At 43.6% G+C, this 20,414-nt stretch overlaps 1 protein-coding gene across 2 annotated transcripts in view; it reads right to left on the reverse strand.

The window, feature by feature from the left end:
• The window catches only part of NEURL1 (neuralized E3 ubiquitin protein ligase 1), a 191,851-nt gene that overhangs the window by 58,441 nt on the left and 112,996 nt on the right, over positions 1–20,414 (reverse strand). For both annotated transcript variants that reach the window (XM_064144449.1, XM_064144450.1), the window contains exons 2-3: positions 15,299–15,540; positions 10,165–10,486 (exon numbers count right to left, since the gene is read on the reverse strand). In XM_064144449.1, the coding sequence (XP_064000519.1) occupies positions 10,165–10,486; positions 15,299–15,540 (564 nt within the window). The remainder of the gene's footprint in view (positions 1–10,164; positions 10,487–15,298; positions 15,541–20,414) is intronic.

Genomic DNA, 20,414 nt, shown 5'->3' on the forward strand with positions numbered 1-20,414 from the left:
AAAAAGATCTAGCAAAGCACTTAAGCACAGGGCTATCTTTAGGAACATGAATTAACACACCCAAGCATACACCTCATTTCTGGGACTCCATATACAACTACACACACATAAATGGTGGGGAAGCAGTTAACTATCATGTTGAATTCAGGCCCTGCAGCCTATGCAGTCGTCCTTGCTGAGTAACCAAGAGTGGATAATCTATTCAGCTGCTAGAGTCATACCTTTAAAAAACAATATTTTACTTCCCACTTGATTTCAGTTTTCATCCACCCTTTATCCTGCCAATGCAGAACACTGTCTGCTTCACCATGAGATATTTACTCTTTGGAGTTTATCTTTTTTTTTTTGGTCTCACATCCAAAACTGAAGCACTAACAATTAGCATACAAATAGTGACAATAATGGTTATGGCCTAAGACAAAATTATTTACCCATTTTTCTTGAGTGAGTCAATTAGGCTGAAATGAAATTGTCAGTCCCTGCAGCTCTTTAGTGTAATTCTGCATCAGTTCAGTTTTCCTTCCAAATATTTCTAGCACTGACCTTCAGCATGAGGGCAATTTCCTCCCCCCTGGCCAAGCAGCACTTACAGTCAAGATCTATGGTCTCTACCATGGACTTTGACAAATGTGAGCAGCACCAAAGCTCACCTCAGACATGAGCATACTCTGGTGTATGGAGTCATTGAATCACATCCAGCTAGAACCACCCAGGCCTAGAAACAAAGAGGGACACCAACAGGGCCAGCGTTCTTGTCAAAAAGATGCTTTCACACAAGCCATGGTGGGATTGTCTCTTGATGCCTCTGAAAGGCTCAGGAGGGTGATGGCTGCTGCCTATAGGCACAAAAGAGAGCAAAGAAAATCAACCAAGGAAACATAGAGTGAGGAGGAAACATATTGAACAAATTGTCATCAATCTCCCAGTCCAAGTAAACAGGCAGTGCTGAGGTCCTTCAAGACTCAGGTGCAGAGGGAAAGGGAGAACACTCTGCATTAAAGGTTTTGGAGGCTTCAGGTCTTTTTATGCAAGTGAGGCAGTATTATTGGCATGGTACTAGCTCAGGAATAGGATTATTGGATTCTAAAGGCTTTTCCCCTGCAGTGGTCTTTATCCTCTTAAAAGAAGAGAGAGCAATTAAACATTTTTTTTTCTCCCTAAGAGAATTAATTGTCTGTGAAGGGTCACACTGGTAGCCAGATGCATCACAAGATATTTTAATCTCCTTAAACACACCAGCGATAGCCAATGGCACAAGATTCAGCAGTTGGCACACAAATTTATCAATCTTTTATCTAGAGCTACCCATTAAAAATTCACCAATCCCAAATAAGTTCAATTCTGAAACCTAATGGAAGCAGATAGAATGGATTTTTAATTTGCTTCAAAGTACTTCTTTACAGGCCTTAATCATCAAGACTATGCCTATACATAAGAATCAGAACTTGCAAGTGACTGGCCATACGCTTCTAGACTATACACACATTCTAGCCCATAAAATTCCACACAGATCTGCCAACAGTACCCTGCCATAATTCCCACAACAACAGAGAGAAGCTCATGTCAGTACAAGAGATGCTATTCCCACCAAATGTCGCAACAGAGAGGAAGCAGAATACTGTTAGAAGAACATATTATGGACACATTATTAAGGGAGTGCAATAGAAGGATGCAGCATGCTGATTTTCCTAAGTGTCTGAGCAGGAGAGAGGAGCCCAGCATCACACTGAGCACAGCACCTTGCGGGATCAGCTGCTTCATAAGTAGAGCTGATGTAACGTCTGCATCAAAATCTAGAGTTGATATGATGCATTTAGTATTTCTTGGAGAACAGAATTAGCAGCTCAGTGTGACTAAAGATGAAAGGCAGGAGAAAACACCATCTGCATTTGCAGAACTTTTTTATCAGGGATTGCACACTGGATTTAGTGAACCTTCAGTGATACAGTGCGGGTGCCCCAAGCTAAGACCAGAACTAGAAACAAGACCTAGGAGAAGAGTGAGGACACAAAAAGCATAGTGCAAAAGGGAAGGGCCCTTTCAGCCTCAGAGAACTGATGCATAAGCAAGAATCTGGGGCTAGATTCTATTCACAGTGGGAAAACTCCAGAGATGGCTGCAAGTTTAGGCTGGTAAAACTGAGAGCAGAGCTGGGCTATAGGTAAGGATTTCCAGACTGACCTTAACAACAACAGTTCTGCTTATACAACTTGGAGTTGAAAAAAGAAAAGAGAGAGAAAGTATGCAGCAATCTTCACTTTTAGCTCTGATGCTGATATAGCTAGAGAAACCAGTTCAATTTTATTAAAGGTGTCAAACTTTTTTAACAACCCAGACACCCACAGGGGTAGCAAAATCTTATCCTCTGTAAGGTAAATTGCATATTCAGCAGCTGTGATGCCAATTAGGTGTTGAAATGACAAAGCGCTATCTCGTGCCAGCAGAGACATACTGTACGAGAGCCAGTGTTTGGTTTTATCATATAAGCAAACTTTAGCTGTCATCTGTCATACAGGCTGAGGGGAAAGGGCCTCCACAGCTGGAACAGCTGGAATTGCAAGATTAGCACAATAAATTATTGCAATTCTCCCTAATCGTCTACTCAATTCACATCCAAAACTTACCTCCAGCTCCAACTGTCAAACACTGAAGGAAAACCGTGGGGTTTTTTTGTCAGGCTACAGCTTTATGAATGAAGAGGAATTAGCTTTCAGCACTACAACCCAAGGTTTGTACAGTTCCAACTATTTAGCTAAATATTTTGGAGAAAGGTATTAAGAAGGCTGCAAAGATTATTTTCCTGCGCCAGCGGTTTTTTTCCCACTTCTGTTTTTAAAGACACTTACTACTTACAGAATTACAATAGGAACCACATTAGACAAACTAAGGAAGATACAATTATAGGTGGTATTAAGGAGCAATTAAGATAATACATTAAAAAGAAACCAAAATCAGCATAGATATTGTATCCTAATGGTTTAAATCAGAATGGCAATACCTTTGCTACCATACAGAACTCTCTGAAACCTTTCTCCAAAGAATACAGTGCTCCATTAGTGGGGAGTTATTATCCTCTAAGGCTCTGTCTACACTATAAATTTCTGCAACTACAGCTGTGTAATAATTTCAGCATATATTCAATTATCCCACTACTTTATGCCTTTAGTAGAAGTAAAAGAAGGTCAAAGCTCTTTTAAATGGAATCACCATTGCCAGACTACAGGTTCCACACTTCTGCTAAAAAATAACACCACCTAGCACAGCCTTCTTCTTTGCATAAACCACAATATTTACCCTCCTTAAAGCAACAGCCAAATTTATCATCACAACAGATCCATAGTGTGAAGACAGCACTTTTTACACAGGGGTCTGTCTTTGCACTGTCAGCACCTGAACTGCAGCGTATACATGCCCATTACATAAACACCACTCACAACTGTCACAGTCTTCATATTTCCTTGGGCTTTTATGGGTAACATGGAAAACAGTATTATAGAGTCCCAGCCTGTGTTAGGAACAATATTTTAGCTTGCCAGAACTACAGGAACTTTCTAAAGACAAGACTTTATTTTTCCAGTGGTCGTCCTGCCTTGCTACAGTCTTCGTTTTACTCTGTCTAGGCAGACTAAGCCCTCTCAAACTTATTCTGATTCAGGTTCTCTTGCAGGATCTCCTGACACTGAAGTGGCTATTTAGTGGCTATAATGTTCCCAGTGGCATGTTATGTGCTATCCTTTCTGTTCACCAGCAGCAGTGCTTCAGCTCCATGAGTAGTCCTAAGGCAAAGGGGGTTGAGGTGAAAGCAACAAGTACGCCGACAAGAAAGGCTGATCAAAAAATATATGCAGCACACAGCCTTTGTGCAATGTCATGACTCAACACCTCACTGACACCTGGTGAAGGCTGAAATCTTGATCCCTCAGAGACTCTCTTTCACTTGTTATCTGCCTGTTATAACATACTTGGTATTTGCCATTCAACTGCACAGCCTGACCCCCTCAGCACTGCCAGTGCAGGCAGTGGGGAGGGCCAGGCAGGACTGGGGAAATGCTGTCTTCTCCCACTGGCCAGCTCAGGCTGATGGGCACAGATTCTCTGCTGTTTAAAATCAAGTACAAGGAGAAGTAAAAAAAGCCACTGTGTTCACACAGCCAAGAGGAGATTGAGCTTACATGAAACTGCTGTGTCCAGCAGCCGTATCATCATAAGCAAGACAGACCTGGAGGACAGACAGCTTCAAACCCAAGGAGCTGCTTTCAGGCTGTGGGCTAACCACTGCATCTGGAAAAATCCAAACCCTCCAGAGGTGCTACGGAAAAGCAGGGATTAATTAAGATGGCAGGACAGGAGTTACTGATTAAACTGTTTTCACATTTTTAGCCTTGCTAGAGAGCTTCCTGCAGCTGCCATAGAGACAACAGCTACAGACAATAAAACTTTATGAGCAATTTAAATTCCCCCCACCCTTAGGAGAGGCAGAAAAACAATGACAACTGACTATTTGCAGGTCGTGTGTATCTTGCCTTCATTAAGTAGGGCTCTGCTTAAACACATACTATTCTTTTCCATCAGATAGCCACAGGCTTCCACATAGAGGGTAAATAGTTTATAGCTTCCACTTCCAACAACACACTATAAAAATACACTGCAGTCATATTTGATTATCCAATTTTGTTTAGTGCAAAGCACTCTCAGCAGCTCAGTCTGCTTACTTGCATGCATCAGAATAGCAACAGAAGTGAATTCCCATGGGCAACAGAAAATACATTTTTCACTTGGAAAATAAAATAGTAATAACCACATGGTAAAACTGCAGATGCATGCAATAAATTAGGTCTATCATCAGTCACACCATTCACACTCAAAGTTTTCCCATAAATCCACTTCAATTGAGGCTTAATGTTTCTTCTAAAGGTGCCTCAGAGATTTGTTTTCTTCTTTCCTTTAAAAATGTCCAAATTCCTTGTCGGATATACACAAGCTGGAGGCCTCAGATTAGTACATCTATGATCAGTTTTGACTTTTGACATTTTGCAAACATGAAGTAATAAGAAACTAGGGAGGGGATCTGGAGAAAGAAAAGATTTTTCCAAACATCTTATACAACCTACAGCACTGACAGTTAATTCTACTGGAATCTGTTGTGGGTATCTATGACTGAAGTATGTATTTACACCTTTTCGACTTCAGGTAAAGCTAACATTTACAGTATCACAGTATCACCAAGGTTGGAAGAGACCTCATAGATCATCAAGTCCAACCCTTTACCACAGAGCTCAAGGCTAGACCATGGCACCAAGTGCCACGTCCAATCTTGTCTTGAACAGCAAGGCTTGCTGTGTCCAGTTCTGGACTCAGTTCAGGAGAGCTGTTGAGGTGCTGGAGCGTGCCCAGAGAAGGGCGTCAGGGCTGGTGGGGGGCCTGGGGCATGGCCATGTTGGGGGAGGATGAGGGAGTTGGGGGTGTTTAGCCTGGAGAAGTGGAGGCTCAGGGGTGACCTCATTGGTGTCTACAACTACCTGAAGGGAGGCTGTAGCCAGGTGGGGGTTCGTCTCTTCTGCCAGGCAATCAGCAACAGAACAAGGGGATGCAGTCTCAAGTTGTGCCAGGGGAGGTCTAGGCTGGACGTTAGGAAGAAGTTGTTGGCAGAGAGAGTGATTGGCATTGGAATGGGCTGCCCAGGGAGGTGGCAGAGTTGCTATCCCTGGAGGTGTTCAAGAAAAGCCTGGCTGAGGCACTTAGTGCCACGGTCTAGTTGATTGGCTAGGGCTGGGGGATAGGTTGGACTGGATGATCTTGGAGGTCTCTTCCAACCTGGTTGATTCTATGATTCTAATGCTAATTTAACACATATGCATTAAAAATCTTCCCAGTTTGCAAGGTCTTGCTAGTTTTTCCCATATTATTTTTTTTTACAAGAAGTGGTGAAGCTTTGCTTTCAACAGGTGCCTCTCAGTGTGCCAATCTAAATAAAATTATCCTTGTTTATCCAAGCCTGTGATGCTCAAAACCAAGACTACTTTGAAATACTGCATGAATAAAAATATATATGGATGGGAGAAGAGCATGAACAGATGGATGCTGACCATACTAGGAATGAGTGAGACTAAGGAAAATGAACAGACCATTCCTCATGGTGCCCCACTGGAAATCCAGGGTGGGTGGAGGCACATGCTGAAATCATGATTTCTTTCCAGTCTTATTTTTCCACACATTTAGAGCACAGAGGTCATGCTTTAAAAGAAAAGACACCAGGTCATAAGGACAAGATGGTCTTCATAGGTTCTTTCTAACCTTAACCATTCTGAAACTCTGTGCTACAACACCACTGCCAAAAAAAAAAGAGGAAGCTATTTTCACACAGACATTAAACAGCAAGGAAATCTGGAATTGCCCACCAAAAGGTACAGGCAAATTCTGAAAACACACATGATGCTTTCCTCTATGCATCACTGAGAAAAGCTGCCACCTTTGCTGTCCTACAGTGAGTCCACAGAATGGGTACACCAACGGTTCTGTCTCTATACCAGGCTCACTAACCAAGTGCTTGAAAGAAGCAGGCTAATGTAAAGCAACACCATTAGGTTGCCATGAGCTGCCATCCTTCCTCCAGGGCCCTGAGGATCCTAGGATTTCCACAGCCAGTCCTTCCCTTTTCTTTTTCTGAGGCTTTATCATAGCAGTGAGGCAGCAGATTGCTTATATTCCATTTTCCTTGGACTCTTTTTGAAGTGTGACTGAGCATGTGTGTATGTTGAAGTGATAACATAAGGCTAAGCCACATTTCTAGTAAATATTACTTTAAATTATCCTGGAACGTAAAAGTGCATTTGTGCAAAACTAGCTGCCCAAAAAGGGAAGCAGAGCTGTAAACCATCCTGCCGGCAATTTGAGCATGTCAGCAGGAGAGTCGCTGTATAAGGGCATGTTTACAGGTCACATAAGCCTGCATCTACGCTGAGGCTCATGCCCTAAAACACAGAACATATATGCACCCAACTGCAGCAACCTCCTCTAAGTGAGCCTTTCCACCGTGGCAGGAAACTAGCTGAGACCTCGTGGTCAGAGAAGATCACATTCCTGGGTGGACTTAAGCCTCTTCCTCTTTGTAACATGGGTGGCGATGAGGAAAGCAAGGAGGAGCTTTTCGCCTGTGGCCAAGTGTGTGGGCACTGTGAACCTCACTACTGAAGCCACCTTCAAGGAGGATTTAAGCCAGTCTCTCTTTTTGACTCACTCCAGCAGTGACAGGAAAGATGGGGTCCTAACTCAGTTCTTGCCCTCTGCTCAGCTGATGCGCAGTGGTCCTTTTTACCTGTGTCAGAACAAAATCAAGCAGGCAAAGAAGCTGCTTTAAAAGTTCTGCTTCTGAACATACAGCAAGGGCAGTCAGAGTCTGGAACGTCTGTGATAGCCACATAAACACTGACAGCAGTAGTGACACATGAGTAATTATCAGTAAGGCTGTTGCTATGGGTAAAGCCATAAGGACAAGGGAATAAAAAATGAAGGTACAAACTAGCTGTTTCATCCACAGGGACAATGTAGTGATGAATCTTGTGCAATGTTTGCAGTGGTGATACATAGGGAGGCAGGACTGAGATGGGCAACGAGGCTGATGGCATCCCTGAATCAGGTGACTCTGCTATATGACCTCTGGCAAATGGTTTAACTCTCCCAGCCTTTGGGAGCCTTTTGTTCAAGTTGCTCTATTAATTCCGTAGGTTAGGAATAGTGTCACTAGACTTTGTCATTGCTCCGCTTTACTGGGACCCTTATTTTGATTGGGACTGCTGTTGTAGTGCAAATTAGCAGGACAAAAATGTGAAATTTTGGAAGTTGTGGCTTTCAGGAGCATAAATGAACAGTTGGGATCTTGCAGTGACATGAGACTTAATGCTGCACACTTTTCTTTCAGGCAAGTCTGATTATAAGTGAAATTGCATTATTAGGAGAGTGCAGGGAATAATTCTCCTATAAACAGCCACCAGAAATGTTAAAGCTTTTGGTCAGATTCTTGGATGAAATGCACACAAAAGCAAATGGAAGCAGTGCAGAGGTGCGGCATGGCCCTGCAACCCTACAGTCATTTGGAAAATAATGAGGCTCAAGAACAAGGAATATACTTGGGGTTAGGAGGAGGAACAAATTACTGCACTGGAATCTGAAACGCTAGGCTTTTCCGTTCAACATACCACTCCAGCATCCTCAGCCTTCATCAGATGCCCTGCATGCCATACCAGGCTGAATTCTACCATATGTTTGTAGCTAAGCTCTGAAATTCATTTGTCAAGTCCTGGGAGCTTTTGGCAAGTTATCCTGTACAATATGTGTGGTCTGCTACACAAGAACAGGCAGGCAGAGCATTGCAGTGGATATGTCTACAGGATCCAGAGGCAACACTGCTACCATTTCACTGCTCTAAGTTTTTGTGTTGTGTGATGGAGATAGAGAGGACTCAAGTCAAAGATGTTTCAGCACAGTTGTTAGGCTTAAAGACTGCTGGATCAAGCTACAAATACATATCTCAGCTCCATGCCAACTGTGGAAACTCAGAAGCTGCCTGCTTCATTCAGGGACTTTATACTCAGAGTCTGGAGCCTGTTCGACTAGAGGTAGGTCAGTGGCTGGCAAAAGTCACACTTTCCTTGTGAAAGAGGATGTGGAAGATGCTAAGACAGAGCAGATAGGAAATGATTTCTCGCGTATTTTTGAAAGGAAACACAACATCCAGAGTTATGGGTCCTCATTAATCAGGTGGAGAAGTCCTGAGATGCCAAATTTCACAAGAGCAGCCAAAAGACTTGAAGTAACTCTCAAACTCTTCCCAACTGAACCCTTGTCATGACATTTGCCCAAATTCTGAATTCCAATTCAAATATCACCACCTTGGCCTATGAACATTTGCCTAGTGGCTCTGGTTCAAGCTGATTCACAACACAAGATAAATCTGTCTGCTCCTAATAGAAAGCAAAAAGCTGCTGAGAAATTTTTCATTCCTCTGTCTTGTGCAATTTTGGGCTGGTTGTTTTTGCAGCATGAGGAGGTCATTCTCATTTCTTCATCTTCTGAACCCACATCCTTCTTCCCTGCCATGTACGGTTGCTACAGGCAATTCTGCTACCTTATTTTTTAATACAGCAAACAGCCCAGAAAGGAAGCAAGAATTGTTAGGATGAGGCTTTGTTAATGTTCTGGATATATAGCACAAAGATATCATTTGAACAGGGATTATCAGTCTGCACCACAGGAAAAAAGGCAGCTAGCAAGACAGTCTTACATTCAGGAGAAACTTCAGGTCATAAGGTTCAGCAGCTACCAATCTTTTCCATGATGAAAACAAGTCTCATGAATTTACTGTTACATAGAGAAGTATTGTGATTTGCTTTCCAGTGACAATACAAAGCCAGCACTAAGGTTGTAATGCTGATCCCCCAGTAATATAGTTGCCCCTTAAGCTGGGTCTTTGGAGATTCCTTTCAGTTATTCTAAGATGTTAGAACTCAAATGGTCTAATTTTTTACAGCCTGAACATTTGGGGCTAGACTGGGTCCTCATGCCAAACTCACTCTATTTCAGCTGTGGATGGCAGAAGACACAAGCTGTCAGCACTCCTTGTCCTCCAAACCCAACTGTATATTCAACCTTCAGGTTCCAGAGGATGAATCAAATTCCTCTGTGAAAGCAACATCCTGGCTTCTCACAGGAAGACATCTATATTTCAAACCTGCCCATCAAACCAGCCAGAAAAAACATAATAGTGCCACCCAGGAAGGATGTAATCATAACACATAAAATGCAGTTCCCCGTTTTGGCACGGGGAAAACAGTGGATGAAATAAAAAGGAAGTTTTACAAGGTCTATACCACATTCCAGACTATGTCTTGACATAGCAACACCTCTGAACAGAAATTCAGTTATTTACAGATGGCTTCTAGTGCTATACCATAGCAGTTGTTTCCCACCTCCCACTCATATTATATTTACATGATAAGTTTCAAACGTGCACTTAATCCAAGCTGTGGTCATGAGATGCTCCAGAGACAACAGCAGCCATTTGCCTGTGCCTGCCCTAGCACAGCAGGAGAAACAGGCAGCAGCAGGCTGCCCCTTTGCCAGGGATGACTCAGTACTGTCCTGGCACGTTTGAACTCAAGTACTCACCTAAGAGCTGCACTCCGCGGGTGAGTCCATAGACATCAATCAAAGCCCAGAGGGGCTCTGCCGTCCTCACCCCACTGAAGAAGAGCATCGCAGCAGAGTCGTTCACCCGATAGAAAACCCGTCCCTTCTTGTCCACCCAGAAGGCTATGATGTTTCCCTCGTTTGCAAACTCTTCTGGCAGAGCCTTGGCCCAAAAACCACTTTGAGAAACCAAATCAGGGCACGCGTACTTCGGCAGAGTGTCAGGGTTAATCCTCGATGGATCCTTGGAAGTAAACCCAAGTCGAAGAGCTCCACTCCAGCAACACTGCTTTTTAGTGATCTGCAAAGACAACAGCAGCAACAACGGCATTTGGCACCTGAACATCCACTTAGACACTGCAGGCTCTATGCCACCACAGCCACAAGAAACAGATGAAGAAACACTGCCATAGCTTTTTCAAGTTGCAAGCAGCAATGCTGCACACTGAAGATAGAATGGATGTACTAAAACCTCCAGCAAAACCAATCTAATCTATGTGAAGAAATTCCTTCTGGCCTAAGAATCATCCTCTCACAACATGTATCAAAAACAGCCGTAAGAGCTTCATCTCAACACCTGCAGCAGCAGAGCTCTTCCCCCATGGTGCTCAGATGATGGAGTCTCTCATGACCTGAGGGAAAAGCACTGGTTCCAGAATCGTAGTCACCACCACTGGGCTGTCTGGGTTTGCCAGCCAAGTAAAAGACAGCCTCAGCCCTGTTTAGCTTGCCAGATTGAATGCAATCACAGCCTTGCAGCAGAGAACTTGTGCGTGGGAAAGAATAACTGAAAGTATTTAATTATATTAAACACACAATTAGGAGACAATAATTGATGTTGTTTTCTGACTGGGGAAAATTATTTATTTCAGCTGCGAGTGGTGCTTTTCAGAATAAGTTGTGCACATTTACATTCCACCTGTCAGCAAGCAAGTTATTCTGCCTGTCTGGGGTCATGAACACTTGATGTGTTTTTTGGGAGGGTGTATGTGCCATATCCACCCTTCGGCACCTAAGAGATAGCAGGACAAAGGACCAGCACAGCCTCCAAAGTCATCAGCCTCTTCTCACAGGAGCTAAGTCCTGTGTTGAAGGTTGCAGGCAACAGATCCTAAAACATCATGCAGTTACATAGCTTCTTTCTTTCTGTGGAAGCAGGGAGTCTTCCAGGGATAGCGTGGTTCAGATGGAGATGATGACTTTGGAGAATTTTTTTCTCTCTTACTGTTGTTTGAGTATGAACCTGCTGGGAATCGCTCCTCTCAAAGGGATTCAGCCTATCAGCAACCATACTATAAAACAAAAGTCCAAAGAATAGAATAGCATAGAACAGAACAGAATCAACCAGGTTGGAAGAGACCTCCAAGACCATCCAGTCTAACCTAGCATCCAGCCCTCTCCAGTCAACTAGACCATGGCACTAAGTGCCTCATCCAGGCTTTTCCTGAACACCTCCAGGGATGGTGACTCCACCACCTCCCAGGGCAGCCTATTCCAATGCCAATCACTCTCTCTGTGAAGAACTTCCTCCTAACGTCCAGCCTATACCTACCCTGGCACAATTTGAGACTGTCCCCTTGTTCTGTTCCAATCCTGATGTGGGGCCAATACAGCTCCTGCATACCACTTGACTAATAATTGGTGTTTCTGTTCATGCACTGAACCTGCAGCAAATATAAGGGCACTTGAGACAGCCTTCTTCCATCAAAGCCTTGGCCACCTCGAGCTATTTCACTCTGGGTTGCTAAAGGCTCGGGTGAGTGGCAATGCCAGAAAGTGAACTGCCCAGGACTTTGTCCTCAAAAGCCTGGCAGCAGCCCCTTATGTCCCAGCTTGAAAGCACAGTATTTTCACCAAGGAATTCTCCCAAGGTATTTTCTTTGGGCTCCTGAATTCACTGCTAATCACATCTGTAAATATTGTGTTTCTCTTTCACATGTTCCTCTCCAGAGCAAATCTGGAACTCATGCCCTTGGGGACACAATAATCTCACAAAGACACAGTTCAAAGCCTAGAGATTTCTGTTTTATCACTAGAGTATCAGAGAAAATAACTCTGAGCTTCAGAAAACAGTTATCAACAGCCAAGGACCTAATCCGTTTACACAAAACCCTTGAGCACTATTATCCCCATCAAACTCCTGCGTGCTGGATGGACACTGGGGTGGGCACTAACTAAAAATGAAGAAGATTTGCTGTTTTATATGCCTGGCCAGGAGGAATGGGATCGTTGCATGTGCCCAGCTGAAAGGGGGTAGATGGAGTGTACATATGGCAAAAAGAAGAACATTCCAAGAAGAAGCTGGAGTTATTTATTACAGTAAATCTCCTGTGAGCTCTAAAAGCTTTTTGGGTCTGAAATAAATATGGCCTCATTGTTATTTCTACAATTTACTCTTTTGCAGTTTCTTGCCAATGTTTCACAGCAATCACAGGCTGCGTGAAGCAAATATTCACATGGTAATCAAGGCTGCACATGTTTCATGTATTAATCAGCACCTATAAACAGTCTCAATACAGTCCGACCACAAGCAAACTAATACCCAAATTGAAATCCAGTATAAAGCCTGCCAAGAATTAGGCACAGCTGGACAAAAGGGTACACAGTTTTGCTAAAAAAGGCAATGGTTAATGATGGACCAAATTCTCTCTTCAGCAGCCACTGCTAGCAGAAAAGCCTGGGAGGTCCACTGGGTACCAGAAAGGAAGGGAAAGATACAGTCTACGCCCAAATTGCTAAGCCATGACTCCTTCCACAGATCCAGGCTCCTGCTCTTTTACTCCCCCGTGTCTTGTGTTACATTTGACAACTTCACTCCACTCCCTAGCAGTGCCGTGAATTACATGGAAGAAACCATATTGGGATGTAAAGCTTGGAGGCAAAGAAAGAGGAAATCTTGAGAGTGTCCCCAAAGCCACAAAGAAATCTCAGAATAAAACCTGAGGCACAGCACCCAACAAACAGAACGAGATACCCTGACCTCTAGTTTTCCAAAGAGTTTAGATTTTATGGGACCTGAATGACGGGGTTCACACTCAGCCTTTAGATAAGAAAGCTTATGACTAAATTTTCCACAGGTACACAGAGTAACAAGTCAATTGGAGGATAGACTTATCAGAAAAGCAATTTTCACATTTCCATCCGTCCCTGGAGTGCAAGTTCTATTGCAGCCTCTTGATTACTCCCATGAGACCCTCCCACTGGACTCAGCAGGAGCTCTGCTTGTAAATCCCTTATGCAGATTTGCATGTGTTCTTCACATATGTTATGCAAGCTAAAATCCTAAAAATACACAGTGATACACAAGTGTGAATTTCCAGAGATAGCCACGCTGTTTCAGAACGAGGAAGAAGTAGCCCAGAATCTTTGCCTAAGCCACTGAATCCATTGCAGTCTTTGATGTTGTTGTCAAAAACAAACATTGTTTTCATCTTCTCCCATTTTTTCCCCCAGTTACTTCTCCAAACTGCCAGCCAACATGGAAAAAAATCCTATTAGGCAACATGAATTAGTCCTGCTGGGTTTCTAGTCTGAAAGTGATTTGCCATTGGAATGGGCTGCCCAGGCAGGTGGTGGAGGCACCGTCCCTGGAGGTGTTCAAGAAAAGACTGGATGAGGCACTTAGTGCCATGGTTTAGTTGACTGGATAGGGCTGGGTGCTAGGTTGGACTGGATGATCTTGGAGGTCTCTTCCAACCTGGTTGATTCTATGAAAGGAAGCGGTAGGATCTCCACAAGAAATCCCCCACCTGTAGGAGGGATTTTTTTACCTATGCACCTAAGTCTGAGACCACCAAAATCTGCATACTTTCAAAAGCAGGCATCTTCCTCATTTCTTGCTCCTTTGCTGCCTGTAAGGGAAGAGGCAGAGAGGGCTAATTTGCTGCTGTAGGTCACAGCACTCAGAGACCTCTATCAATGGGCAACTGCAGGATCATTCAGACTCAGTAGCTCTATGCAGATAAACTTCCTGAAAAGCTCACTGTGTGCAAATTAAGGATTTGCAGGCAGATTTTTCATGTGTACCATGAACTAAAGTTGCCAAAGAAGATGACCTACTTTGTGCCAGTGGAAGGAATGGAATCAGATAAGAAGGGAAAATGCAGTCCCACAACCCACAGGGCATAAAGAGTGGAATATATCTGTAGATAAAATTTAAAGGGCTCCAAGCTCCTTGAAGTTGCTGAAGGCCTAAAAAAATGCTTCAGCTCCTAAAAGGAGTTGGAAATTTCTTCATCAAGAAGCAGCTCCCAGTGCACATAGAGACATGCTGTCTTAAAGGAGCTGAACTTCCCATGCCAGCTGTAGCACAAGGGGTACCAACTCCATCCTTCTGGTTGCCGTAACACAATGGAAGTGAAATCAGCCTCTGTTAGCAAGGAAAATGTGATACCTGCAAAGTTCTGTCCTCTGACCTTAATGCTACCAGGTGACTAATTAACAAAGCAGTCAGCAGACCATGAGAAATAGCCTCTCCTTAGATGGCAACTGACTGCTCCTTTAATCCTTTCATCCAAACCCTTTTATCTTCCCTGCCAAGCATGCAAGCAAGCACTTTCATTTCCATTTTTTTTTACCTTTTATCAGTTGGCTGTAGAGAAGCTGGCTCCCACCTCCATAAGACCAGCCCTCATTGCTGCCTTGTTTACAGCAAATGCTCCTTGTGGAACTGAACACATGCACTAACTTCTCACACTCCCTCAATCCACCCAGTAAAATTACTTTACAGGATGCACACAAAGCCTAGAGAATATGTTGGCTAGACAGACAATAAGGCTGCTGCCTTTTGGTCTGACCAATGTTTTCTTGCTGTTTTCCAAGCAATCTCAGTTTATTCTGTTGTTCTTTGTCTAACATGGAGATAAACTCTTCTGGAGCATAGATTTCTCTTTTGCTCCAAATTTCTATAGTGGTCTGTCCCAGTGGCTCTGAGAACTACAGTGACAAAAGCAGAAGTATCAAAAATAACCCCCACAGATCTTTAAGCCCAAGATCTAGCTACTATATTGTTCAATGAAGGGCTACAGCTATGATGCAAACATCAAAGCCTGGTACACTCCAAAATTCATGCACAACAACTCCCATGACAACAGGGCAGGAATCATTTACTCACCTTAAGCCTGACTTGTTCATAAATTACAATGGGCCTGTTGCTGAAGGTAATGGCATTGCAGAAACTAGCCTGGCGCTTCACTGCCTTCTGCGTCGTGTCCATGATGATCTGGGATCCCTTTGTGTGAGGATGGAAAAGCAGAGGGCTGATGGACAGAGTTCCACACTGTGGGATGGGGAGACAGTGCTTCTGCTTGTGATGGCATCGGTGGGAGGAAGCAGAAAATGACCCACCTATGGAATCTGAAAGCAGAATGAGGGAAAAAAAGGTTTCAAAGCTGCTGTGAGTAGTAAGTAAAATAACTTTCAGTTAAAAAAAACCCCAAAGACATAAATAAAGCAGGGTTACTTCAGAGAGGAACTATAGATAAAAATAAAAGCTAGTCAAGTCCTCACTGTAAAGCACTAAAGGTTTCTAGATAATTTTGAGCAATAAAAGTCTATAAGTATACTGACAGCCAACAACTGGACAGTTTGATGGTACAGAGCATGACATGGAGACCACAGCTCATGAATGAAACCACAGCCCATCTTCAGCCCATCAGAAGAGAAGGCAAAGAGTCGGTTCCAAAACTGAGGCAGTACACACGTGAAGTTGTTTCATTGAAGTTGTGTCAAATTTGGGGGCAACTTTCCATTGCCAGAGGACTCACACACAAGCTGACCATTTTTCTCACTCCTCCTTCACAAGAGCACATGCAGGGAAGGAGATTATGCCTTCCTCTAACCAAGGCCATACACCAAGAATCAATGCACGATCAACACGGTCACGACAGCACACTAGTTCATGAACAAATGGATGCGTGAGTTTCTTTTCAACAGGGAGCCTGCAGCAGCTGAAACACAAAACATCACTACACTGAACTCAAGTCATCTGCTTCTTTTGCCTTGTGTGCACATAACACACCACACTAAGCACATATGTTCGGGAGGAAATACTCATGGGTTCGGAAACAGAGTATCAACAGAATAAAGGAGTATTCTGTGATAGACTCAGGGATGCAACAAAAGCAAATGCAACCTTAAGAGTGTGCCAGCTTGTGCTGTAAAGATGCATGGCTAAGCAGTATTGCTAAAATCTCTATTCCTCAAACGTGTAAACTATAGAAACTAATTATATATGTAGTGGACGAGGCCTCCAGCAACCTGTTCTAGGGGCAGGTATCCCTGCTTATGGCAGGGGGTTGCAACTGGGTGACCTTTGAGGTCCTTTCCAACCTAAACCATTCCATGATTCTACTATTCTATACACATTCTTCACAGAAATGAATTGCTGACAGTTATGTCTTTACATAGCTGCTACAAAATAATGCTTGCAACACTAATGTAACTCTTGGCTTTGTAATAAAAAGCCCAGACCCTATTCCTCCTAGCCTTTGAGGTAGCTTTGGCTTGTAGCTACATGAAGTCATAATGACACATCTTTGGGGTGAGCCTGAACAACTACCAATAGAACTTAAAATCCTGGTTTCTGATGAGGATGTTTTAATTTAACAACAGCATCAGACACTTTGCCCTTCTCCTCTCATCTCCTTGCCTCCACCCCCGCCCCCCCTCATTTTCAGCAACAGTTCTGTCCCTTCAGAACAGAGCAGGGAGGCCAGACAAATGAGGCTGTTACCTTTAAACTCTGCTATTTAATGCTTTAAGGGAGAGATGAACCAGCTGGGGGTAATTTGATGCTAAAAATCACAGGGAATATAAGCCATCATCCTTCTCCTGTTCCTCACACAAGGAAGAGGATGAATAAGGTGCAGAGTACCAAGAAAATGTAGATGTTCACATTAGCAGGCACATCTGAGAGAAACCCTCAAGAGAAATTGGCTGCATGGAAAGGGGAGCTCAACATGGGGAAGGTCAAGATGCAGCAGTTCCCATGAGCTTCACCTTTTGCTTTTGGACACACTATTGAACTGGGGCACTGCATCCTGCATCTCCCCACAGCCCAGACATAGGTGGTCAGAACAAAAGCCAAGCTGCACTAGCCTCACAGAGAGAACCTTCTAGAGTTACTTTCTAGGATCTGTTTTATTAGAGGCTGTCTTATGCCCCAAAGAGGAGGAGGCTTAATCACTTCCAGTACCACCAGCTTTTTTCCAAAGCAAGTATATTCTCTACTACCACCCCTGTGGAGCTCTGTTAAGCCCTCAGCCTTAGTGACACCTTGCTGATGGGTTCCTCAGGCTTAATGGTATTTTGCAATGAAGTAGTCCCTTTATGACTGCAAACATGATGCCATTCCCCATCACAAATGGTTATGATTCAGAGACAGAAAAAGTGGCTGACTTAACCTTCCTCCTGTTGGGTCATGCTGGTCCGTAGGGACAAGACCATTGGCAGATAGTCAAAGCAAACCATTCCAGCCTCTCTTTTCACATATTTTTTTTCAGGCTATTGGATCTCCTCATTGCTCATCTCTTAGTTGCCTCTCTGTTTTTGCTGGATCACTTTTTTTTATAGGTGGACTAACTAAAAATAAGCATCTAGTGTAAAATCCTTCCTAAACTTTTCATCTTCTCTAAAATAACAATGAAGTCAGTTATTTCTGCAGCAAGACATATATTGAAGGGATACAATCAATTGTAGGAGACAATTTAAAGTGAAGGTACTCATAGAAAATTATGAAAACCTATTTTTCTGATCTTTTCCAGTCTTGGTTTTATTTCTCCTTTGCTGCCTTCCAACAGGTCAGTCCCCAACCTATACTGATACCTGTGGCTGTTCTTTCCCAGGTGCAAGACTCTACACTTGCCCTTGTTGAATTTCATTGAATTTCTTGCTGCCCAACCCTCCATCCTGTCCAAGTCTCCATGCAAATGCAACTTCTGATAGTAACAAAACCACCTCAGACTGGATTTAAATAAGGGACACTTTAGCAGCACAAGTTCGTGAGATACATTACTGTCCTTGTTTGATAAGCTGAAACTAAATCATCTCCTTAAAGTTTCTGTTCTTACCGGCTTGGGCATGGACTACACATTTTGGCATCCTCAGGCTTTGGGATGTGCCATACTGGTGCAAAAAGAGCTGGGGCCTTTGCAGTAGGTTTCAAATTCTTTTTCTTTATGTAAAATAATTGAGTGAAACTCTCAAACCTGGAGTTTCAGCTGCCACAATAGGCAAAAGTCCTCCTGATTTCCTAGCAACCATGCAAGACTCCAACAACTGAGAAGCTATCCCAGACTCCTCTGCCACAACCTGACTCAACAATCACCTAACAAAGGTGAAGTAAGTGCTTGAAATAAAAATTACAAACAAGTGTTTGAAAAAAAAGAGACTGAAATCTGGGAGTGTGTTGCAGGGTACTGCAAGTTTCCCATTCCACAACATCAATTTCCCTCTGACAAGCAGACATTGTAACAACACACCATGAGTAGGCAAACTAGTAGCTTGTGATTAAAGTCACAAGAGGAAAAACATGCTACAAATCCAGAGGCAGACACGGACTTCCACCCAGCTATCCAGCTTTTACATTGGGCATCACAAAGAACAGCATCTGCTCACTCCTACTGCTTTAAAGACTGGATAGAAATCAGTTTCCAGCTCACGTCCAATAACAGATGCTGTTTGAACTGTTTAGTGGAATGATGCATTTGAACCCTGACCACAACCTGTTCCCAATGCCCTGAGCCCCACTAAGAGCGCAGCACAAGTGGTGATGCACCAGCTGCCCTCCCAAGACACAAGCATGTGAGCTTAGTAAGCCAAGGTGAAGGAGTCTGAACTGCTCTCCTTTCCGTGTCCCACTGAAGCCCTCTTTCAGAAAGCAGAATATTACCCCAAAGGTGGCACACTTGTCCCTCTACTCCACTCTGGTGAGACCCTCTCTGGAATACTGCATTCAGTTCTGAAGCTCCTGTTATAGGAAATATATGGACATGCTGGAATGTGTCCAGAGAAGGGCCATGAGGATGATCAGAGGGCTGGAGCACCTCTCCTATGGAAACAGACTGAGAGAGTTAGGGCTGTTCAGTCTGGAGAAGAGATGGCCCCAAGGTGACACAATTGTGACCTTCCAGTATGTGAGAGGGGCCTCCAGGAAAGCTGGGAGGGAGTTTTTAGGATGTCAGGTAGTGATAGGACTGAGTGGAACGGAGCATACCTGTAAGTAGATTCAGATTGAATGTTAGGAAGAAGTTCTTCACCATGAGGGTGTTGAGACACTGGAACAGGTTGCCCAGAGAGGTGGTGGAAGCCCCATTCCCAGAGGTGTTTAAGGCCAGGCTGGGTGTGGCTCTGAGCAACCCGACCTAGTGTTAGGTGACCCTATCTGTGGCAGGGGAGTCGGAGCTAGATGATCCTTGAGGTCTCTTCCAGCCCTGACAGTTCTGTGATTCTATATACATAGATATCTCTGGTCTCCTGGATCACAAGGCCTGAGCAATACCTACACACTGTACAAAAGGCAGCACTGGATATTCTCAGCTTAGCAAATTGCATCCCAAAGCCTGTTAGAGGTTTTCAGGAGAAGCGTTCATGCTTTGCAAACATTAGGCATAATCTTCAAGGCTTGGGATTTCTTAAATGCTGCAAGACATTGCTGGATTTCTTCTTTTTTTTTTTCTTTTTTTTTTTTTCCCAGTTGAAAAAATCTTGATAGACACCTAGCAGAATACTGTCAAAGCTCATGTCAGACTGAAAAGTAACCGCAAGGTATTTAAGATAAATTTATACCCTCACATTCAGAATTGCAAAGATTACTTTAAAACACACAGCAGCAGGTGGGAACAACAAATCTCTGTCCACTGGGGAGAGGAGGTCTAGCAGTGGTGACAAAGGTACATGTCTGGAGGGCTTGTGACAGTGAAAAGAGTGGAGAGGTCTCCCCAGCTCAGGAGGGACAAGAATCTACTCCAGAGAGGGCTACAAAGATGGTTAAGAGGCTGGAGCATTGCCCTGTAAGGAGAGGCTGAGGGACCTAGGGCTTTTTGGTCTGGTGAAGAGAAGACTGAGAGAGGATCTAATCTGTGTTTATAAATACTTGAGGGCTGGAGGTCAAGAGGGAAGAAACAGGCTCTGCTCAGCTCTGCCTGTGATAGGACAAGGGGCAATGGATGTAAACTACAGCACAGGAAATTCCATCTCAACATAAGAACTTCTTTACTGTAAGGGTCACA

This window comes from Pogoniulus pusillus, chromosome 6 (genome assembly GCF_015220805.1).
Source record: "Pogoniulus pusillus isolate bPogPus1 chromosome 6, bPogPus1.pri, whole genome shotgun sequence".
Classification (NCBI taxonomy): Eukaryota; Metazoa; Chordata; class Aves; order Piciformes; family Lybiidae; genus Pogoniulus; species Pogoniulus pusillus.